Source organism: Callorhinus ursinus, unplaced genomic scaffold, assembly GCF_003265705.2.
Source record: "Callorhinus ursinus isolate GAN/ISIS: 27379988/994484 unplaced genomic scaffold, GSC_fseal_2.0 scaffold137, whole genome shotgun sequence".
Lineage (NCBI taxonomy): Eukaryota > Metazoa > Chordata > Mammalia > Carnivora > Otariidae > Callorhinus > Callorhinus ursinus.
This window is the reverse complement of record NW_027397199.1, coordinates 278,333-303,323: the sequence shown is the minus strand read 5'-3', so window position 1 is coordinate 303,323 and position 24,991 is coordinate 278,333. Positions and strand designations below refer to the sequence as shown.

The 24,991-nt window shown below is 45.5% G+C and overlaps 1 protein-coding gene across 1 annotated transcript; it reads right to left on the bottom strand.

Annotated features, from left to right (window-relative positions):
* Positions 1-807: 807 nt before the first annotated feature.
* Positions 808-23,004, bottom strand: ZNF605 (zinc finger protein 605). Its single transcript, XM_025861618.2, has 6 exons — positions 21,569-23,004; positions 21,328-21,450; positions 18,830-19,006; positions 12,157-12,277; positions 11,830-11,922; positions 808-7,424 (listed from the first exon to the last, which is right to left on the bottom strand). The coding sequence occupies exons 3-6, from the start codon at positions 18,842-18,844 to the stop codon at positions 5,629-5,631; spliced, it is 2,025 nt and encodes a 674-aa protein (XP_025717403.2). The 5' UTR covers positions 18,845-19,006; positions 21,328-21,450; positions 21,569-23,004; the 3' UTR covers positions 808-5,628.
* Positions 23,005-24,991: the final 1,987 nt, after the last annotated feature.

Genomic DNA, 24,991 nt, shown 5'->3' with positions numbered 1-24,991 from the left:
CGGGGGTGCGGGGAAGGAGCCCTGGGGTGCGCGCGGCATAACGAATGCTGGAGTTCCTGCCATCGGAAGACCTCCCAGCAAGGCAAAAGCATGCAGTTTAGCACCATACTCACGTGTTAAAGCAGGAGTCTGTGCTGAGGGCGGAGGGCATTAAGACAGGAATGTGGGGCACCTGCCCAGCTGAGTGGGTGAGCCTGCCCCCCTTGATCTCTGGGTTGTGGATTCAGGCCCCATGCTGGGTGTAGAGATTACTTAAAATCATAAAGAGAAAACAAAAGGACAGGAAAGGCATCCAAGGACAACTGCTTCTGCTGTGGGCGGAGCATCGGACAAGGGTGGGGGGGGGTCCAGACCCCCCCATCTGCCGGGCCAGACACTGCCCATCTGTTTAATGGGGATTCCGAGGGGGGATATCGGATACAGAAGGTACAGGGTGCAGGTGAGTACACCTCACACAGCGTGCCCCACCTCCACTTTTCTTACAAGTTGTGCTCGTGGTATAGCTACATTGTCAGCATCCTACTCATTGAAGCTTCAAGGGATTAGGGGAGTCTCCAGTTTAGTTTGTAAGAAAGCAGGCCGTTTTCTTCTGCACAGACCCAGACCCCAGCTAGATGAACCAAGGGCCAGGCAGAGCATTGACTCTTAACACCAACAACTGAATCGAGCAGTGCTTTTCTCTTTACGTTTCAGGCGTATGTGGATGATAAACGTGTTGGAAACTGGCCAGAGCTTAGATCTGGTTTGGGATACCTAGCTGAATGGAAGCTAGAGCTCACTGTTACCAAGGATCACACTCACACATACTAATTTGTCGAACAGTTTACTCAGTAAACATAGACGTACAGAGATTTTCTTTTCAAATACAGCAGAGAGAAGTGTGGGCAATAGGTGTGAACACTGCTCCCCTAGGCACCCTTGCTCTCCAGGTGCACCAGTCAGTGGAAACGGACCAGCCAGTGCACACACACAAAAGGGACGGCAACCCTGTCTGCCCCAACCTTGTATGTGTAGCCCTGCCGGCCCAGAGCTCAGGGGTCATCACGGGACACATTCTGCTCTGTGCAAACATATACCATAGAGTAAGCATATATAACTCGCTCACGTGCTATGGGCTGCCCTGTGATCATCAATTTGGAGATAAACACACACTACCATTCTGATGGCTAAAGTGGTATCGAGTCCACGGTTTAAACGCTCCTTTAACATGCCCACTCTCTTACATACACTAGATCTGCTTCCCCATCTTCTTGTGAATCCGAGCTTGATGTGTTAATAAATGTTAATGATAGGAATGAGAGCAATGCTTTAATGAGAACCCCAGATTACAAATGTCACTTCGCTTGCATTCTCCCTCCATCTTAGCAGTGACTGCTTCTGTGGGCACTTCTAATGATGGAGGTGTTGTAAAATACCTAAGTATAATGATTTAAGTATTCAATAAAGTTGGTGTTCCCTGCTTTATTTAATCTTAGAATTCTGAAAGTAACAGCCTCTATGACAAGATGTCAAGACTACCTGGATACAATGAGTAATGACTGATCTAAATTGCGAAGACCCCACAAAGGAAATAAACAATGATCAGAGAAGCATCACCTGATCCACAGAGGGGACCGTGGAACAGTTACTTGTCATCCTTGTGAGCTGGTCATGAGATGTTACACTGCCTGCTTCTAAGCTGCAGACAGACATCATGAGGTAAAGTTTTCTAAGCTGAGAGTGAGCACGGCCTTTCCCTTCACTTTGTGACAAATGCAGGGGGCCAAGGGAGAGTTGTGCTGGTGGAAACCATTTTGCTATCACACAGAAAGCACATAGTCCTGTTACAGAGAAACCATTAGAGGTAACAGTGCTGTAATCCAATTATGTCCACGCCTCGAAACACTGATTTTGTTGGCTAATTCCCTAAGGACAGGACCAGAGAAAAACACAAGTTTTTTGGCACAGACTATATTGTGAATGGTATCTTTCGGGGTTATACAAAATGGAAGACCTGCATGAAAAGCTTCTTCAAAATGCATATATGCAGGGAGTCTGCTTCTCCCTCTGCCCCTCCCCCCTCTCATGTGCTCTCTCTCTCTCTCTCTCTCATTCTAATAAATAAATAAAATCTTTTAAAAAAATGCATATTGAAATGCAAAAGCACCTGGAGAGAAAATGCAGCTGTGTGGCCTGATGGCAATTACTTCCCTTCAAAAGCCGTCCGGGTACCAAGAGAAAAGGACCAGGTGAGAGCGGATAAAGGAAGGTAAACTTCCTAAGAGGTATCTGACAAATGACAGCGGATGGGGCTGCTGTCTTGGGGCTCGTTGGTAGTCTACTTCAACCTGACCGCCTCTAACTTCCCCAGACACTATGCTGTTGGTGACGGGCACCGGTGTGGAGCCTTCAGAGAGACTCTGTGGCAATTCTGACTACAGACATGGAAATCTTGTCCATGGGTTACAGAGTACATGGATCATATAGAAAAGCAGCAGAATATGGAATATGGAGGGTATGCACAGCAGTGTTTCTAAAGGACATACTGGAACCTATGAGGCATCATTCCTTTCTGCCTCACTCAGGACCTGGTTATCTTTTTTCTTGTCCATACATACTGAACATAAATGCCAATGTGTTTTTGTAAATTGCTTGGCTAATCTAGAGTAGCATTAGACTTCATAAATGTTTCAGCTTCTATTACTGAAGAAGGGTTAGTAATAACTGCAAGACCATTGGATACGCAGCAGATGATAATCTGTGGAGCCATTTACATTTGCAGCAAAACAAAACAAAAAACACAAAGAACTTTGTTACTTGTCATAATTGCTACTGAATTGTTTAAAAAAAAGAGAAAATACTGACATTTAGTGTGGGAAATCTTGACAGATGTCAGTCTCTGCCCTATGAGGCACATGTACCAGTAATTGACACACTCAAAATGTTGTTAAATGCTCATCCTTCAACATGGCACAGAAAACAAAGGGTACACTCAAAATATTAACTCAACAACATTTAATAGAGGGACTATTTACAGATATGTGTTCAGAATTAAGGACACCAACTAGGGATGGTGAAGCATCTGAAGAGCAAGGAGAGGGAGGCGTGAACTGAGAACGGAGTGTCTACAGCCCCAGAGGAGGACTGCCCAGCGGGAGCTGTAACCACACAGGCACAGACTCTGCCAAAACCAAGGTCCAGTAAGGGAGGGCGGGGAGGAATAAATGTCCTAGCCTCTCTCCTCCCACGGCTGATCTAGCACCTCGGCAGAAACCCTAGAGGGCAGCCCCCGGGGTGCAGAGAGAGGAGGGGGAGCAGGGAACAAGTAGCACGTATGCAGGTCCATCACACGTGCAACTCTGCTGAGTAGATGCTACAGATACAAGTCACCCTGAGCCCTGGGGAAGCAGATTTCTGACTCAGATGATGCAGTCTATTTAACTATTTTAGAAAATTCATCCGTAAGTGTTGTTGTTGTCATATACTTTACTTCTAAATAGATCATAACCCACAATACATTGTCACTATTTGGCTTTATGCAATCGACTACCTTTTTAAATGATTTTAAAATGAGAAAAAAAATCTTTTATATTTACCCAGATATTTACCATTCCCAGAACTCTTCATTTCTTGCTGTAGATACACGTTTCCACCTAGGATTATTTTCCTGCTGCCCCCAAACTTACTTAAATTTTCCTGAAGGAAGGCCTACAGCTAATACATTCTCTTTGATTTTGTTTTCCTGAAAAAGTCTTCTTACCTTTAATTTTGGAAAGATATTTCTGATGGTTAATACACAAACGCCAGGTTGCAGGGGTTTTATTTTCTCCCTCAGTAATCCAAAGTGGTCGCTCACTCTGCTGTCCTGTGGCTCGAGCAGTCTCTGCCCAGGGCAAGCTGGCCTGCTCTGTTCTGTGAGCGCGTCCTGTTTTTCCCGAGGCGCTTTACAACTGTTCTTCATCCATTTGACTATGATGTCCATTAGCAGGATTCTCTTTATGTATCTTGTTTGGATATGCGGAGTGATATGCGGAGGAGTGACACTTTTCATCCCACTGGTAACAGTTTCAGCCCTTGTTTATTCAGATACATTGTTGCTTCTCTTCCCTGTCCTCTCCTTCTAGGACTCTGCTCTCCTCCACTCTTTTCTTCCAGGCTGTTTTTCTCTGTTCATCTGTTGGACAGTTTATATTCTTACTTAAATTCATCAATTTTTCTTCTTCTATGTCTCATCTGTTCTTAATTTCACCCAGAGTTGGTTTTTTTGGTCATTTTTTTTTTTTTTTTTTTAATTTTCAGATACTGCTGTTTTCATCCTGAGAAGTTCCACTTGGGCTTTTTAAAATACACCTTCCACTCTGGTCTTGTCACGTTCATGTTTTTCTCTATATTCGAAAGAGCTGCTTGAACACCCTTGTCCAATGCCAAGTGCTCCAGTCTCTTCTATGTCTTCTACTGATTCATTTTTGTCCTGGTTACAAGTCGTATTCTCATTTCTTTGCATGTCAGGTAAGTGTTTAGATGCCAGACATTGTGGGTCCAGAGTAGCTTTTAATCTAGGGTCAGTTACTTCACAAGATCATACTCTGCTGGGAATCCTACAGATGCCCCATGTGTTCAAAGCTGTTCCAATCTAGCTGGTGGGAACTTTATTCCCATCCCAGCACTGACTTCTGGGAACTGTTCTGATGCCCGCTTTCCAGCACACCTTTTCCTTTCACACACATGCAAATCAGCACTAAGCCAAAAGACTCAAGGGGACTTCTCATAGATTTCTGCAGCCCTCTCTCTGTAAAGCTCCCTCTTCTCCTTTCCCTGCAAATTCTAGCTACTGTGGCCTCCCCAAAGGCCACGTCAGCAGCTCTCTTCAACAAGACCACGTGTTCCTTTCCCTGAACAGCAGCCTGGGAGCTGCCACCAGGCGCTAGGCTGGGCTGTTGTGGGGCTCACCTCACTCTGTCCACCTTCTGCCGGGGATCACAAGCTTCTGCTTGCCATAAGTCTCAAAACTATTCTTTCACATACATTTTACAGTTTCTAGATGTTGAAGGCAGGGGAGTTCATCTGGTGCTTGCTGTACCACCACAGCAGAAAGCAGAAGTCTTCACACTTAAAACACATCTACCATTTAAAAATAACTATTTTTTATAATAACTTACATACAACAAACACAGTGTTATAGAATTCCTTCAAGAGGATCATGCTTATCAAAATTCTTCACATGAGGACTTCTCCATATTGAAATCTCTCATTCATACTATTCAGTATTTCCTTTGTGTATGCATTCTCTAGTGTACTGAGTTATCCTTTCTTGATGAAACCTCTCATTTGCTTTTTACAACAGTCCAGTTTCTCCTCAAGTGTAGGTCCTCTAACAATGAGCTGTCACTTCTGACTACAAGGGTCTGTACTACCACGATACTGGTAAGACTTCCACGTTAAGTCATTAATGTGTAACAAGCTGTGTGTTCTGGGAGAAGGCTCTCTTACACTGTCTACATAAACAAGTTCCCTCCTCTCCAAGTTGTTGGGTGAGACCTGCCTTCCCAGTGCACTGACAGGGTTCCTCCCGTGTGTGTGTCCTTGGACATGTCAGAAGGCATGACGTTTGACAGTAAATCTTCCACGTTCACAGCATTCACATGGTTTCTAGAGGACGTGAGTCCTCTGATGAATCATGAGCTGCGACTTCCTGCTGAAAGCAGTCCCACACTCACTGCACCCATAGTATTTATCTCCTGTATGAATTCTCTGATGCCTCATAAGGTGAGACTTTCTAGTGAAAGACTTCCCACATTCACCACATTTATAGGGTCTCTCTCCTGTGTGAATTCTCTGATGGATAACAAGCTGTGCCTTCTCAAAGAAGGCTTTTGCACAATCACTGCATCCATAGGTTTTCTCTCCTGTGTGATTTCTCTGATGCTTAATGAGCTGCACTTTCTGAACAAAGGCCTTCCCACACTCACTGCATTCATAGGGTTTCTCCCCTGTATGAATTCTTTGATGCCTAAGAAGCTGTGGCTTCCAGGCAAAAGCCTTCCTACACTCACTACATTCGAAGGGTTTCTCTCCAGTATGGGTTCTCTGGTGATGAATGAGGCTTGATTTCTCACTGAAGGTCTTCCCACACTCTGTGCACTCATAGGGCTTCTCCCCTGTGTGTGTCCTCTGGTGTGAAATCAGGCTTGACTTCTGGGTGAAGGCTTTCCCACACTCACTGCATTCATACGGTTTCTCTCCAGTGTGAGTTCTCTGATGTGTTAGGAGCTGTGACTTCCCAAAGAAGGTTTTTCCACATTCAACGCATCCGTAGGGTTTCTCCCCTAAGTGAGTCTTCTGATGTCTGATTAGCTCTGACTTCTTAAAGAATGCTTCTTCACAATCAGCGCACTGGTAGTTCTTCTCTCCCGTGTGAGTTAGTTGATGCTTGATAAGCTGTGGCTTTCTGATGAAGGCTTCCCCACACTCGCTGCACTCATAGGGTTTTTCCCCCGTGTGGATCCTCTGATGTCTGATGAGCAGCGAGTTCCTGCTGAAGGCTTTTGTGCACTCGTTACATGCGTATGGTTTTTTCCCCGTGTGAGTCCTCTGATGAGTAATCAGCTGTGACTTCCAGAAAAAGGCTTTCCCACAATCACTACACTTATAGGGCTTCTCCCCTGTGTGGGTTCTCTGATGGGTAATGAGCTTTAACTTCTGGGAGAAGGCTTTCCCACAGTCACTGCAGCCGTAGGGCTTCTCGACTGTATGGGTTCTCTGATGTCTCTTGAGCTGCGACTTCCTGCTGAAGGCTTTCCCACACTCACTGCATCCATAGGGCTTCTCTCCTGTGTGCGTCCTCTGGTGTAAAATGAGCAGGGACTTCCTACTGAAAGCTTTCTGACATTCACCACATCCATATGGTTTTTCTCCTGAATGAGTCCTCTGATGAATAGTGAGCAGTGACTTCTGGGAGAAGGCTTTCCCACATTCGCTGCAACCGTAGGGCTTCTCTCCTGTGTGCGTCCGCTGGTGTATGATGAACTGTGACTTCTTACTGAAAATGCTGCCGCACTCCAAGCATAAATGGACTCCTGTGTGCGTTCTACGGTTTGCAATGGGCCACGACCCTGTCCTGCTAGCCTTCCTACATTTACTGCAATCACAGTATGGCCTTTCACCATGGGTTCTATCAGCTTTGACATACAATAAATATTTCTTATTGAGCTCATCAAGTTTCTTTCTTCTACGGTTATTTTTTGGAATAAGAAACTCAAAAGGATGTTTCGGACTTTTTTCACCTGTGCCACATTTATGGGGTCTCATTCCTAAATGAACAAAGTTAATGCTTGAATGAAATATTTTCCTAAAAACATCATATTCATGGCCTCTCTCCATACTTCTAAGCTTGTCTTGATTATCCTGGTGCCACATTTTGAGACTGTTATCTAGCCAGACTTCTTCTAAAAAGGAAAAAAATGAATCATACTGTGTAAATCCCCCAATGATTACACTCATTGAATAAAACTGAAATGGAGCCTAGGATCCCAATTAAAACAAAACAAAACAAAACAAAACAAAAACCCTCCCAAATATAATGTCTACTTATTGGACATTAGAAATTTTGACAGATACTGTATGTTAACTAACTGGAATTTAAATAAAAACCTAAAAATTTTTTTAACAGAAATGAAAACATTTAAAAGTTACAAATGTTTAGAAACATGAACTTTTAAATTAGAAAAGATGAAATACACTCAAGGAGCAGTGATCATGAGCAATTTATGCTCAAATACTGGAGTGATTAATTTCCTTATTCAACAACAATCCGATTATCTGCTATATGTGCAGAGGAAAGACAAGGGAAGACCACAGATAACACCCCCGAGTCAGAGGCCTCATGATACAGCGAACACTAGCAATAACCAGCACATGAAGAGCAAGACTGGTATACACCGCTGAATCCTACGAAGGGGGAAATACTGAATACAGAGCTAATACAGGATATCAAGCTTTCATCCAAAAGATGAGAAACATTAGGTTCCTGTACGATCATTACATTTAAAGTACATTCTCATTCAAGAGTGTCACCTGAATCACTGACATCACTGACTTCACCATCAAGGCTATTTCCTGATAGCGAGCATCGACAGTTTTATTTAGGTTTTTTTTTTGACATTTTAAGAGTCTATAATCTATATAATGAATCTACATGTAATCCTATCCATGAAAATCATTCCAAACCACAAGAACTCTCTGTATAACACATTAGGACAGACTCTTTGTCACCCAGTAAGTACAACTGTTTGTGATTTCTACAACATGATCATTTATTGGATATTTTAAAGTGAAGGTTTGTTTACTTTATGATATTCTTTACTAGTAATTGTGAGGTAATATTCCTAGAGGGTACCCTGCAAGTCAAAAGATTTGGCAAGACCTCAAATATAAGGCAACTACTTCTTTTCTGCAGGTTTTTTTTTGGTGTGTGTGGGAGACTTATCTAATTCTCAGACATATCAGAATTTCAGAAAAAGGACCAACTAGAATTGCTGATATAGAGAATAAAAGGATTCAATATTTTGAGCTTAAGTGAGTAGAGGTATTAATACTATTCATTGAGATGAAAAAGACTGAGAAAAAGTTTGGAGATTAAAAGCAAGAGTCATGGGGCGCCTGGGTGGCTCAGTCGGTTAAGTGCCTGCCTTTGGCTCACGTCATGATCCCAGGGTCCTGGGATTGAGCCCTGCATCGGGTTCCACAGAGGAGTCTGCTTGTCCCTCTCTCCCTGCCCCCACTCGTGTTGTCTCTCTCAAATAAATATTTTTTTAAAAAAGCATTAAAAAAATAAAAAAAAAAAGCAAGGGTCATATGTAGACATGTAAGTGTGAAGTCCAGCTGAAGTTTATAAAAAATGGTTTCATGAAATCTGAGTAAAGAAATGAAAATTTTAAATTAAAATCAAAACAAGAAATAAAATTAATATATATACAAGTTAATAAATAATATAAAATAATATTCAAGTAGTTCAATTCCATCAAAAAATATTTAAGAAATAAAAAAAATCTTGGGGTGCCTGTCGGGCTCAGTCAGTTGAACGTCCAACTCTTGGTTTCAGCTCAGGGTGTGATCTCAGGATCCTGGGACCTGACCCTGTGTCAGGCTCTGTGCTCAACAGGGAATCTGCTTGGGATTCCGTTTCTCCCTCTCTCTCTCTCTGCACCCCACCCCCTCTCTCTCTCCAAAAAAAAAAAAAGAAAGAAAAAAAAGGAAAAGAAATAAAAATCTTGTCATTTTGGAAAACGAGTAAGTTGTCTCCTACTGGTATTATGCAGGGCCAGGCACAGGTGAACCCACTTCTCTCTGTTACACTCTGGTCCATACTGCTTGCATTTCACTTTAGTTTTCAAACAATATTCCTACTTCCAGCCTTGCTCCCTCCCAACTCTAGTCTCCAGAGAGCCAGTGAGCTTTAGAAAATGTGATCAGGCTTTTTACCCCCTTGCTTAAAAAAAACCCTTTGATACATGCAAGCTTTTGCCATGGCTCACATGCCCTAGCATGCCCCGGTCTTTCCAGCCTCTCCGACTTCCCCTCACACACTCCTGCTCACTGCTGCTCCACCACATGAATTCCTTCCTGTCCCTTTGATCTCAAAGGCCTTTTCTGCCTCAGGACCTTTGCAATGGCTGTGCCTTTTATTTGGCATGCTCTTCCCAGCTTTCGGCGTGGCTCCTTCAAGTGTAAAAATCATTTCAAGGGCATCCTAACAACATCCCGTTTAATTCCTTCATAGCACTTATCAAATAGGTGAGCACCTTACTTCTGCGTCCCCCACTAGAATGTAGACCGTGAGGGCAGGGAAGAGGTTTGATTTCTCACTGATGTAACCCCAATGCATGCAGGGAGCAAGCCCTCAATGCATGTAGGATAACACTGTGCACTCACAACTGCATTTCTAAAGAAGTTCCTTTCTGTATCATTAATCTTGATAAAAAAAACTTTGCATTTTAAGGGGCGCCTGGGTGGCTCAGTCATTAAGCGTCTGCCTTCGGCTCAGGTCATGATCCCGGGGTCCTGGGATCAAGCCCCGCGTCAGGCTCTCTGCTCCATGGGAAGCCTGCTTCTCCCTCTCCCACTCCCCCTGCTTGTGTTCCTGCTCTCACTCTCTCTGTCAAATGAATATATAAAATCTTTAAAAAAAAAAAAAAAAACCTCTGCATTTTAATACAAATGCTTTGTGTTCAAATACTGAATTACTGAATAAATATAGTTCTCCATTTTCTTCTATGTTAAAATTGTCTTCTCCTGCAATGCTATTTCATGACTCTTTCACTAAATTCCTCTCATTCCACAGGATAGCGGTCATTCTAAATTAATGGGTGAACAGAAAAATCTACCTTCACAGACAGTATTTTCTAAGGTACACATACCCAGACCTAATCATCCATGTGAATGGTACCTAGACATCTATCATCTGAAATATTTCCTAAGGTGAGCTGAGATAAGTTGCTTAGATGTAGACCTTGGCACTAAAGAATATAAACAAGAAAGGTCCTGCCTTACCTGGCAGCACAACACTCAATTAATGAAACATTTAATAATTACACACCATAAATTCTACAGGGAAAAGAGAAAAATAAGTTACTTGCCATCTTAATATGTGGGTAAAAAATCATTAAGACCTAATTGGTTAAAAATTGGTGAAAAATTCCAGATAACGCCTGACCAGGGCCAGGGTTCCTATAATACAACACTAAGTGGGCAGAGATTTCAGAAAGGCTGGGAGTCAACATTAACTGGAGGTGAAAAGGGCAAAGCTGAAGAGAGGCATAGTGTCTACATGGAGAAAGGATACGAAAATCAAAGGCTCACGTGCAGAGAAAAATGTATGAAACGTGGAGGAAACTAGTTCTAACGGAGTTAACCCTGACTTCTGGACACAGAAATTAAAAACAAAAAAACAAAAAAAATGGATAAGACGTTGCCATACCATGAGGTTCTTCAACATAAATGTCGTTAAAATATCACATGGCACATGGGGTTAATGAGGAGCCTGGAGAAGATGAACATCAAGGCACCAAAAGGAACCCAGGAGCTGATTGCAAAGGGCTCAGTCTGCACGGAGGAGGGAGAGACGCAGAGCCTCCTCACCAGGCTTACAGCGTTCGGTTTTTATTCTATGTGCATGGATTCACCTTCTACTCTCTATGGGCTTAAAACAGAAATCAGACAAATTAGAGGGAGAAAAGAAAATAAAGGACTCAGTCAGCGTCCCTGCAACAGGACAAAGTTTTGAACTCTTCAGGAGGAAGAAGGAAGCCTACCCTGCAGAGGGGAAGTGCAGGAGAGAAGGAAGGGAGCTGAGGGGGCTGGGAAGAGGATCCTTGTCCCAGAGAGCAAGGTCTGCTCTACAGGGAAGGGGGTATGTACCCTCGTGAGCTCATGCAAAGAGCACAGCCTGATGTGCAGACCAGGACAGAGAGCACATTAAAATGCAGAAGAACTCAGGTCACCAGTCCTGAGCCAACTCTACAGACTCAGGAACTTCAAACAGTTTTACAAATAACATTTCAAAATAACTTTTCAAAACATTATAAACAACCTATCATCAGAAACCTGTGATTCAGGGCGCCTGGGTGGCTCAGTCGTTAAGCGTCTGCCTTCGGCTCAGGTCAGGATCCCAGGGTCCTGGGATCGAGCCCCGCATCAGGCTCCCTGCTCCGCGGGAAGCCTGCTTCTCCCTCTCCCACTCCCCCTGCTTGTGTTCCCTCTCTCGCTGTGTCTTTCTGTCAAATAAATTAAAAAATTAAAAAAAAAAAGAAAGAAAGAAACCTGTGGTTCAGCTTGCACCTGATGACCTCTCACCTGAAAAGTTCTGACTTAGAACTTCTTCATCTATTATCCACGGCTCTTCGTGCTCCAGCTTGAAAATTGCATCAGGTTTGATAATTTGATAACCTGTTAATTGGAAACATAAGACAACCTGGACCCAATTCCTTGGGCTGATGGACTCTTAAATATGAAGAATATTTACTATGAAGCCTATAAGACAAAGCAAGTGAACCAAAATCTTTCAATCGGGTATAGACATCAAAGAATCTTTGACATCTGAAACTTAAATCCAAAATCAGTAAACATCTTAGAGGCCCCACAGTTATTGGATACACACTATTTACATACGAATATTCTTACCCAAGAAAACTAGATTGCTGTAGTTCTCCAACATCACCTCTCTGTACAAGCTCTTCTGAGAAGGGTTAAGTAGCTGCCACTCCTCCGACGTGAAGCCCACAGCCACATCCTCAAAGGAGATCTGGAAAAGCGTCATCACTGTTCAAGCTGCAGTGGTGCTCATGGCGGGACACAGGCTTTCTTCTCTAGCGTGGGAGGCAGCCTCGCCCATCTCTAACTCCCCTCCTTAACGTGGGCTGGCCTTACTGACTCACTTCCACTGAGGAGAGTCTTCCTCCATCTTGGGAGCCCTGTCTTGCTCTCTCAGGGGGAATCCAGCTGCCACATGGTGAGGCAGTTCTGTGGAGATGCCTATGTGGAGAGGCACCGAGGCCCCCCAACTCCCATGTGACTGAGCCCAGGAGGGGATCATCTCCCTGCTGCACCCCGAGAGGACCACAGCCCAGCCCAACATCTTCGTTACAGGGTTGTGTGAGACCCTGAACGGGAACCAGATGTGAACACGGCTGGCAAACTTCTAACCCAGAGAAACTGTGAGAGAAATGTTTATGTTGTTAGCCACTGAAGTTTGGGTAATTTGTTACATAGCAATTGATAACTCATATAATATCCTAACCTTCATTATACTTTGAGAGAAACAAAAAGTTATTAAGCGGGGCGCCTGGGTGGCTCAGTTGGTTAAGCGACTGCCTTCGGCTCAGGTCATGCTCCTGGAGTCCTGGGATCGAGTCCCACATCAGGCTTCCTGCTCAGCAGGGAGTCTGCTTCTCCCTCTGACCCTCTTCCCTCTCGTGCTCTCTATCTCTCATTCTCTCTCTCTCAAATAAATAAAAATTAAAAAAAAAAAGTTATTAAGCTATTTATCATTTTGAATTCACTCATCCATCCATCCACCTATCCATTAAGAAACTGGAATACATTGTGTTTAAATAAGCACAGTCCTTCTCAAAGAAGGTGCCACTGGTATGTGGGGACAATTCTTAGCCGAACCACACGAAGTGTCAGACCTCCAGCATGCCTGGCACCTACCTGCTGAATGACAGTCCTATTTTCCTGTTACTGTCAAAACTAAAAACACGACTACACATCTACAACACTCTCCTCCCTCACATCTGCACCCACGTGGTAACAACTAGCTCTCCACGTATCCTCTGGAACACCTATATGGAGCAACCAGAGCTCCCCAAACTGTGAATGGTGCCAAAAATATAAAGATGAGTAGAATAAAAATCATGTTCTTAAAACTTTTCAGTCTTTTCAGGCCAGGAAAGAAGGTGTTACAGAGGCCAGGAAAGAGCACATAGAGGGTTTTGGGACAAAAGGCAAAGAAGCTACAAAGTGAAAACAATGTGGAAAAAGAACAATGTTGTGGGATTCACCCTACCTGACTTCACAACTTCCTATAAAGCCACAATAATTAAGACAACCTAGTGTTAGTCAAAGGATAAATACATAGGGCGCCTGGGTGGCTCAGTTGGTTAAGCGACTGCCTTCGGCTCAGGTCATGATCCTGGAGTCCCGGGATCGAGTCCCACATCGGGCTCCCTGCTCAGCAGGGAGTCTGCTTCTCCCTCTGACCCTCTTCCCTCTCGTGCTCTCTATCTCTCATTCTCTCTCTTTCAAATAAATAAATAAAATCTTAAAAAAAAAAAAAGGATAAATACATAGAGGAATGGAACAGAACAGTTTACAATTACACCCTCCTTAGTATACTCAATTGAATTTTGACAAAAGGATTCCATGAAGAAAGGAGTTTTTTCAACAAATGGTGCTAGAACAATTGTATACCCATAAGCAAAAGAATAAACCTCAACACATACCTCAGACCTTATATAAAAATTAATTCAAAATGGATGACAGACCTAAATGGAAAACATAAAACTATAAAGCTCTAGGAAAAAACCTGCATGATCCTGGGTTTGGCAGTAAGTTTTTAGATATAACTCTGAACATATGATCAACTTAAGAAAAAAAATCAATGAAATGGGCTTTCTCAAAATTAAATTTTTTTTCTATGTGAAAGGCACTGTTAAGAGAAAGAAGAGACGGGGTGCCTGAGTGGCTGAGTCCTTAAGCGTCTGCCTTCGGCTCAGGTCATGGTCCCAGGGTCCTGGGATCGAGCCCCGCATCAGGCTCCATGCTCAGCGGGAAGCCTGCTTCTCCCTCTCCCACTCCCCCTGCTTGTGTTCCCTCTCTCGCTGTCAATCTCTCTGTCAAATAAATAAAATCTTAAAAAAAAAAAGAAAGACAAGGCACAGACTATGAGAAAATATTTGAAAATCACTAATCTGACAGAACACTTATATCCAGAATAAAGAATTTTTTTTTAAGATTTTATTATTTATTTGATAGAGAAAGAGAGAGAGCATGAGCAAGGGGAGGGGCAGAGGGAGAAACAGACTCTCTGCTAAGCAGGGAGCCCAACGCAGGGCTCGATCCCAGAACCCTGAGACCATGACCTGAGCCGAAGGCAGCCGCTTAACCGACCGAGCCACCCAGGCGCCCCCAGAATAAAGAATTCTTGACACTCAACAGTAAGAAAACAATTCAATTAAAAAGTGAGCATCTCTTGAAGCAAGGGAAATATAAGCAAAAATAAACCATTGGAACTATATAAAAATAAAAATCTTCTGCAAAGCAAAGGAAAAAATCACCAAAACTAAAAGCTAACCTACAGAATGGGAGAAGATATTTGCAAGTGACATATCTGATAAAGGGTTAGTACCTAAAATATATAAAGAACTGATACAACTCAACACCCCCAAAAACAAATAACCTAATTTAAAAATGAGCAGAAGACATAAACAGACATTTCTCCACAGACAATAGACACATAAAAAGATGCTCCATGTCACTTGCCATCAGGGAAATGCAAATCAAAACCACAATGAGGTATCACCTCACACCTGTCAGAATGGCTGAAATTAACAAGTCTGGAAACAACAGGTGTTGGCGAGGACGCAGAGAAAGGGGAACCCTCCTACACTGTGGGAGGGAGGGATGCAAACTGGTGTAGCCACTCTGGAGAACAGTATGGAGGTTCCTCAAAAAGTTGAAAATAGAGCCACCCTAGGACCCAGCAATTGCACTACCGGGTATTTACCCAAAGAATACAAAATCAATAATTCAAAGGGATACAAGCACCCCTGTTATAGCAGCATTATCTACAATAGCTTAATTACAGAAGCAGCCCAAGTATCCACTGACTGATGAATGGATAAAGATGTGGTGTGTACACACAATGGAATGTTACCAACCAAAAAAAGAATGAAATCTTGCCATTTGCAGTGACGTGGATGGACCTAGAGAGTATAATGCTAAGTGAATTAGGTCGGTCAGAGAAAGACAGATACCATCTGATTTCACTCTTATGTGGAATTGAAGAAACTAAACAAATGAGCAAAGGAAAAAAAAGAGAGAAACAATCCAAGAAACAGACTCAACCACAGAGCACTGGTGTTTAGCAGAGGGGAGGAGGGACGGGAGGAGTGAACCAGGTCCAGGGGACTAGGCGTACACTTACCGTGAGGAGCACGGAGGGATGTGTGGAAGTGCTGAATCCCTACACTGCACGCCCGAAACTAATACAACATCGCATGTTAATGACACTGGAATTAAAATGAACAAAACCCCTCTTATTTAAAAAGCAAAAAAGAAAGATGAGCAAAAGATCTTAACACACACCTCACCAAAGGAGATATACAGATAAAAAATAAACATATGAAAAGATGTTCAGCATCATTTGTCAATAGGTAAATATGAATTAAAACTATAATGAGATGTTACTACATACCTATTAGAATTGCTGAAATTAATTTAAAAAACCTACACAAAAAGTGACAAATGCCAGTGAGGATTCACAGCAATAGCAACTCTCATGCAATGAAGGTGGGAATGCAGTGACCTTGGAAGAGGTTTTGGCAGCTTCCCATAAAGCTGGATGCAGAATTGCCACACAACCCAGCAACCCTACTCTCACAAACCTGCTCACCTCAAGAGTTATGTTCAAGCCTGTATGCAGATGAACACAACCGCTAAAAACTGAAGCAACCAAGATGTCCTTCCAAAGCGAAAGGATGAGCAACCTGGTGTGTTCGTATGATGGGTTACCGTTCCGGGACACAGAAATAAAAGGAACAGACTACTGATTCAAACATGGATGAATCTCAAAGATTTAAGTGAAAAAAGCCAGTATCAAAAGGGTATGTATGTATGATTCCATTCTCCAACATTCCGGAAAAGGCAGAACTGCAGCGACAAGAGCGATCGGTTGTCGCCAGGACTGCAGGACGCATGAAGGCGAGACGGGGAATGTCTCTGGAGACCTGGACCCGTTCCAAGTCCTGACTGTAATGTTGGTTACACGTCTGAGAAGTCATGAGGAGTCAAGCTCCTGGTTAAGGCCCAAGCACAGGTAAACTGAAGGCTTCACCTGACTGGCCTCCCAAGGAAAGCTGCCCTTCCCTACACCGACGTGGCACCAGAGGATACTAGTCCTCTGGTGATACTAGCACCTCACTGCTGAATGTGCTATTGGTGTGGACTTACTGCCTATGTACCGTCTGGCCAGACTTCGCCCCTAAGCCCAGACAGCAGCGACCACAGCCAGGGCCGTGACAGCAGCTATATGGAAGACTGAACCTGCCTCGTGGGCTCTAGCTCATGCCCCAGATGAGCCCCAGACTAGCAGGTAAAATGAACCCTCCTGCTGGGTGACACATTTGGATACAAGTAAGATCTGTTCCTAATTAGGTCGATTTTTTTTAAGATTTTATTTATTTAATTGAGAGAGTGAGCGCGCATGGGGGGGAGGGGCAGAGGGAGAGGGAGAAGCCGACTCCCTGTTGAGCAGGGGGCCCGATGTGGGGCTCGATCCCAGGACCCTGGGATCATGACCTGAGCTGAAGGCAGACGCTTAACTGACTGAGCCACCCAGGTGCCCCTAGCTAGCCAAATCTTAAACATGATGCATCTTTCTGGTTAAGTTACATAATACTTGTCCTTCTTGCATACAATCTTTCCAGACAAAGGGTCTGGATGAAAACAGGAGATGAACTTTTAAAAAGTTTTGATTACTAAATGGGACACACTGATCGCTTCTCGGCCTTTTGGCTAAGATCAAGTGTAAATGGGACACACTGATTCTAACAACAGAAAAACAAAAACAAAATAAAGCTAGCACCTGAGGGAGCATGGGGTTGGAGGAGACGAATGATCTTTGTTTTTTGGACTTACTCCTGAAAGCTTCCCCTCCTACTGCAAAAAAGAAAAACCAAAAGAAACAACTTTCAGTGCTGCCTTTGCAAGCTCATGGGGATGCTCTGGATTTAGACTGACTGCTGGGGCAACAAAGATGCCTTCCTGACGGGCCGATGGGGAGACAGCGGAGGACAGACTCTGCTCCTGCACTTTCCAGGCCAAACATGCACAGATGGTGCCCACATCTAACAAAGTGTGGACTAATAATCTGAGGTCGTGGACAAAGTGATTGGGAAGGAAATGCCCCAAGCAGTCCTTCTAAAACCACATTATCCAGACTGACTAAAAACCCCAGGGCAGAAGGGCCCACACTGGGGGCTGTGTTAACCTAGCTGTGGACTAGAGCAGGCCCTGACGAGGGTCCCCTCTGTAATTCCTTTGTTTCTAGGAGAACCATATGTCCTCTGGGATTGCGCTGCTGCTGTGTGTACCCCAACCATTGTGACACTCTCCGTTAAGTCAAAAAAGTAAAAAGACTAAAGGTAGATACTTCCATGCCCAGCTTTTGCCAAGAGAAGCAAAAACACATCTACCTAAAATGTATCAAAATTCCAACTGAGGGAATATTTATGGGGGCCATTTGAAGATTTTGTGATGATCAATTCTGCCAGATGACTTAGGTTTCTTTCCTTTTTTTTTTTTTTTAAAGATTTTATTTATTATTTGGCAGAGAGAGACACAGCAAGAGAGGGAACACAAGCAGGGGGAGTGGGAGAGGGAGAAGCAGGCTTCCCACTGAGCAGAGAGCCCAATGCGGGGCTCAATCCCAGGACCCTGGGACCATGACCTGAGCCAAAGGTAGACGCTTAATGATTGAGCCACCCAGGAACCCCTTAGGATTCTTTCCTAATACTAGAATATGGGTAAGATGGGTGGTCCAGGTCCACTGGTTTGGTCCTGTAGCAAACTATGTGTTCTGAATTTTACTTTAGATTCATGCCCTTAGTTCACACTGAGGAACTCTGTAAGAAAGAGCACTGGGAAATAAGTTCATTTATTGCAGGGTTTATGTATCATAGGGCCGCTATTTAGGACTTTGTCCACTCTATCATCCACATAAACAGCTATCCAAATGTCTTCACTGTAAGCAATCATTAGCAAATGTCTGCTTCTACTGAGTAGCTGGTCTGCTTTTTGTCAGAGGAAACCATGTAATACTACTGTTTCCCTTCCCATGTCCACTTCCGGGAATATCTGAGCACAGCCTGTAGCTCTCGTCTGGCAACGAAGTACTTTATTTCCTATATATTTGTGCTTCGGCTCTAAGACTTTTGTGTGATTCCATAATCCACCTTGTTCTCTGACACCTTCTTTCCCAAGTTTGTTTCTGAGTATGATTTAAATGTATTTAAGAGCGTTCCCATAAGCCTTGTCACGCCTACGGAAAAATACTGTTGGAGAACAAAGAACTCACCTGTGACTTGATCATTTTCTGCGGCTTGGAAAATCGGCTCCGTTCTGTGACTTCTCTCTGTCCTGATCCTCTGGAGAGAGGCTTCTGGTCAAATGTCTGTAAACTAAGAGAGCACCCCTAGTCCTGAGGCCTCTTCTTTCTTATCTCACATGAGTTTTCTTGTTCCTCAGCCATGGCCTGGAGATACAATGGGAATTTTATTTTAGATGATGCCACTAATCTGGGTTCTCTCTTACTGGGAAATGAAACAACTCGAATCAGGGCTGGGAGGTAAGAAGCAGATGCAAGAGGAGCTCCTGGCAAGTCTGTATCAGGCCAGGCCTGCACCACCCTACACTCTGCAGCCCCTGGATCCCACCTATAAATGCCAGATTCAAGCCACTTGCCTCACCAGTTCAGCCAAACATCTCCGGAGGAGCATCACCACACCAAGACGCTTTCCAGAAATAGAGCCTTGGCTCACTCATTCTGCAGCAGTATTTTCAGAGAGCATTTAAATGAACTTACTGGTACAGGTTCTATAGAGTAAGATGCAACTCGTTTCTTTTTTTTATAAAGCTTTTTTTTTAAGATTTTATTTATTTGAGAGAGAGAGAGAGAGCACGAGCAAGAGAGAGCACAAGCCAGGGAAAAGGCAGAGGGAGAAGCAGATTCCCCGCTGAGCAGGGAGCCCGATGCAGGGCTCAATCCCAGGACCCTGGGATCATGACCTGAGCCGAAGGCAGACCCAGGCACCCCAAGAGGCAACCCATTTCTGAGCAGGATGGTAAACAGATGATGGCTCTTAGATCAAGATGATGATAGACTGGGGTGTTGGCTCTCTACTCCAAAATCAGCCGGAAAGGGGCGCCTGGGTGGCTCAGTCATTAAGCGTCTGCCTTCGGCTCAGGTCATGATCCCAGGGTTCTGGGATCGAGCCCCACATCGGGCTCCCTGCTCCGCGGGAGGCCTGCTTCTCCCTCTCCCACTCTCTCGTGTTCCCTCTCTCGCTGTGTCTCTCTCTCTGTCAAATAAATAAAAAATCTTTAAAAAAAAAAAACAAAATCAGCCGGAGAGCAAAAAAAGAAAGCCTCAATCAGAGGAGCCAACAGAAACAGTGAAAAGAAGAGAGGCGCTGGGGGAGACTCGTGTGTGGGTTTGTGCCCTTCCCTCAGAAGCCAGCAGGAACAGCCAGGCCTCATTTCCAAGGGGTAATGGAAGCGGATCAAAATCCCTGATGAGGGGCACCTGGGTGGCTCAGTCATTAAGTGTCTGCCTTCGACTCAGGTCCTGGGATGGAGCCCTGCATCGGGCTCCCTGCTCTGCAGGAAGCCTGCTTCTCCCTCTCCCGTTCCCCCTGCTTGTGTTCCCTCTCTCGCTGTGTCTCTCTGTCAAATAAATAAAATCTTAAAAAAAAAAAAAATTCCTGATGAGTGAAGGGCTGCCCTTCCTGATCTCCCAGCCCCCTCCATATCCCAAAGACACTACTCCAATCTGCTTCTTTCTGAGGGTCTCTGATCCCTGACTGGAGGAGATGCCTGAAGGGGTGGTGGGACACAGGGCTGTCCAGTGGTTCCACAGGGTCCACATTGTTGGCCCTGGTGCCCCTTCCCTGCCCTTCCCAGAGCATGCAGGAGAGCAGCTAACACCTCTAGGGGACTAAGAGCTCAGAGGCCATCAGCGGCACACATAAAATAAAAATAAGAAAAAAGATTAATTTTCCGTCATGCAAAAAAGGGAGACTCCCCCGACTCCTATTCAAAAAGCACTTACTTCAGAAAACCCGTAATTGTACATTCTTTCTCTGCCCCTTTGAAATGTGTGTAAATCTTTTCTAAAGCTAATAAGCCTTATCCAGTTTACCACCCAAGATGTCTTTCTTAAGGACCTAGGAGCTATCTCTTTGATGGCATTCAGGAGGACAGGCCGCCTACTTCCCAGTCTCAGGAAGGGCAGGACCCTAACCAAGTGCCTGACTTTGGCACCTGGCTCCCAGGTATAAAACCACCCCCAATCACAAAGATATGAGAAGGCTATTTTTCCTTTGGACAAAGGCAAAAGGCTAACACAATGGCCACCCCAAGCACCAGGAAAGTGTAGTAAGAACTGTGTTCGCACATTACCCTTTACCTTGAGAACAGGTGTGTAATGGGTGTACCTGCCTGACTGCAGAGAACGGTGAGATTTCTTTCTGTCTCTTCAATCTCTTCAGCACGTTGCCTGCAAAGCTCAGTGCATTCTTGTTTCAAGTTTAATTTTTATGCAACAATAAAACTGTTTTTCTTTTTCTTCTGCTTTGGCGAAGAGATTTTTGGGTTGGCTGATTTGGATTTTAATTATTTCCCCAAGAGGCCACATAACCAGATAACTGAGTACAACTGTTATTTTAAAAACTTTTTAAGAGATTGTAAACTACATAACAGATATCTTAGGCAGAATTATTGGAAAAAACGAAACTAAGATTTCAGGTAAGTATAATAAACAAAAAATACTAAATCTTGATGCATACACATACTTACACCTTGAATTCCTTCACTGCTCATGGACCAGGTCACTTACATTCAACCAGAGAGGAGACAAGAGCCAGGGACTTCAGAGGCATGAAATCGCACAGAGATGTTACTGCCTTCCTAAGAACATACCTGAAAAGAAATGTCCAAAAAATCACAGTACCCAGTCAACTTGGGAACAAGAGGGACAAATTCCACCTCTCATAGCAATCCTGCCAACGGAGATTTGTCCAGCACTGGTGCTCTGTACCTGGGGTCCAGGAATGGCTGCTGAGCTTGGTCTCCGCAGGCTAACAGGCTAGCGAGGAAGCCCGAACATGGTGGACAGGTCAGCGGGCACCTTTCCAAAAAATAAGCTGAACAAAGAGAGGGTATAGCACCTGTACAAGATGGACAGCAAGAGCTCTTTGTCTAAAGGCACCGTTTCATTCAAGCACAGGGGAGGGGGTCTCCAATGTCCCAATGGACATAGTGAAAAGTCAGCCACAAATGAAGAGAGAAAATTATGCCTGGATGTTAGCCAACTGCCGGGTTCTGCCCCAGGGCAGCTAACAAGAGCAGAGCCAGAACACCAGCCCCCTTGAAGCAGTTACAACCTACCCCAAGTTGGGCTGAGGGCTGGAAAGAGATGAGACAAGGCTTCGCTCAAAACCACACGCTCAGGAACCCTACACAGCTCAGTTAGCAAAGCCCATGCCCTCTGCAGACAGTGAGCAGGAAGCGGAAGGCTGTGGGAAGACCATGCCCATCACAGAGCACTACATTCAAGAGGGCTGGAGCTAGACAGAGCTGAAGGTTGGAGGGGGACACAGGGACTCAGCCTGCAAGGGGGAGGACCTTAGGGCCAATGGGGTCACTGAGAACATAAGGAAATATTCCAGTAAAAGAAGCCATCACAAACCAACAACGTGATGTGCTGGGTGAGAAGAACCAAAGAACAAAAAAGAGTATGTCATTCAACAGAAGTCACTATGTGAGAGTCTTGCCTGAGCCAATGTGTGACCAACACTCACTGGGACCCACCCAAACCTACAAACACAACTCCCAGAGGTCCTATCACCAAAGATAGCCTCAATCACACATAAGTCCCCACAGAATGACTGAACCCCCCTGCCACCCCAGCCCATGGACGGAACTTAAGCACTCAGAGGCTCCCACTTACCCACACTGACCACCTGAGAATTCTCCAGCCCCTCATTCACTGACCACAACAGAGCCCTCACAAGTCTCCAGACCACACAGTCACCGAGCGCCACAAGCCCCACTATCACTTCCCCCACTTGTCCCTCATCCCACCAGGACCCTGACTGCTGACTTTACAGGCTGTCCCTCCTGGACCTTCAGTTACACATGCACATCCCCAGTGACTCCTCTAGCAAAGCCCCCAATCATCAACCCCCAGGTGACACAGGAGTGTATCCATCAATGAAATCCAAAGTCTCTCCACAGCCCCACCCCCAACCAGGTATCTACAGGACCCCTGATTCCTGATCATTCCAGGCTCCTCCTCACTCAGCCCCAAACACCAGCCATGGTCAGCCTCTCATCACTGATTCCCAAAAGCTTCTCAACACTGACGCCACGAAACCCCATCACTGGATGCCCCGCACTCCCACCCAATAATCTTGACAGAGTCTATTCTATTTGTTGACTAGAAGTGGAGTCAGTGAAATCCTAAACACAGAGTCCCAAAGAACCCCCACAGAATCCCAACTCCTTCCTACAGTTACCCATCCACTCACCCTAAAAGTGCCCCAGTCACTGTTCTCACAGAGCCCCCTCAGGCTTGCTAGCCTCCATCACTACACCCAAGGGATGGCCAATCCCTAATCATACAGGGGCCCTAACCATTCATTTCCATGAGACCCCATTTTCTAATCTACCCCATGCTCACCCACCATTCACTAACACCCCTACGGTCCTCCTAATCAACACCCAAAAGGGCCACCAGCTCTACATTAACACCAATAGGCTGATACCTCCAATTCCTACCCCCACTGTCTGCTCATTCACAACCCCAAATAGATCACCCACCAGCTTGCATCCAGACCCCGTGTCAAACCCGCGCTTTTTGTCCTGGTTGATCAGCAGGCGCTACAGTCCAGCCAGCCGCTGGTGAGGCACAGGATGCGAGCTGGGAGGACTGGTATGTGGCCTTGTCACAGGCCAACAAGGGGGCATGTGTTACGGGGTCACCCAGGCAAGGGGGTTCTCTGCAGCGATGTCTTTCCTGGAGCACACGGGGAGGGGGTAGATTTCTCAACCTTCCTGCGCCCCAGGAGCCTAGGGCTCAGGTGAAACCCAACCCGGTCACGAACCAACAGGCCTTCCAGTCGACGAAATCCTCGGTCCGCCAATCCTGAGTCCTCTAAACACCCCCAAAACAGAGGCCTTACCACTTGCCAACCCAAAGGCACCTCAGTCACCGGTCACCAGAGGCCCTGTTTTCCGGCAAAGCCGCCCTCAAGCCGCATCCCGACGGCACACTGCGGAGGGCAGCCTCCAGGGGCTCCCGCACCCGCATCCCGGCCGCCCGCTCCAGCCCAGGCCTCCGCCACAGCCCCCGCCCCCGACTCGCTAACGGCCGCTCGTCCCGGCCCCAGCCCCAGATCGCACTGACTCTGATCAAAGACACGCCAGCGTCTTGGGCGGCCGGTGCCCCCTGCTCCACGGCCTCCCTCAGGGCCTCATCACGGCCACTACAGGCGGCCCCGCACACTCGCCCCGTCTCCACGCACCCCGTCCCCTAAACGCAGCCCCGAGGCCGCCCCGCCCGGCCGGGAACCGGCGCCTGTGCCGCGGGGCCGTCCCCGGACCCACCCCGCACCCTCATCGCACCCGGCTCCCGAGCCAGTTCGCCCGTGCGCCGGGGTCACCACGGGGCCGCACGGTCACCGAGGCCACCCCAGCCCCGCAGCCTCGCCGCTCCGCCCCCCGCCGCACACACCCTCCCGCTCCGGCCCGAGGCGCCGGGACTCACGCGGCTGACCGCGGAAGTGCGCGCGCGGAACTACACTTCCCAGAGTGCCGCTCGCCCCGGAACTACAACTCCCCGAGGGCTCCGCGGCGCGCCTCTTCCGATCGGCAGTTCCGTGGTTTCCGGTTGACAGCCGCTCGGCGCTGCCTGGGGGTTCTTGTGTCAGAGACCCGGCATGGGGTCTGCGCGGCCCCAGATGTATGTGTGAGTGAACGTAAATGTGTCACCAGGAAGAAACTTTTGTGTCCTTTCCATTGTTCATGCTAGATCAAAGTCATCTACAAATGACTTAGGTAAGTTTTGGTACATCCAACCAACAGCACTGACAAAAGGAATGAAAATAAATGAAATAAGGAATTTAGGGAGAAAGAAAGTATAATTATGGAAAGAGGTGGAAGGGAATTAATATAAAAGCAGCAGTTAAGGGATTAAAATAGCAAAAAACAACTTGATGAACCAGTTTTTAAAAAATTAAATATAAAATCTTACTAGAATTTTTTATCAAAAAATGGGGAAGAACCACCACTCCTGGGGAAACCATTATAACGAACGTACCATGTAGGCTTCCATTCAACGTAGTTACAGTTTTTACTTACAGACTATACTTATCACGTATGTCACGTACTTTTCATATGTTTTGGCTTCCCGTGAATGCTGTTACCGACAGAAAACATTAAATCTTCAAGTTGTTGATCT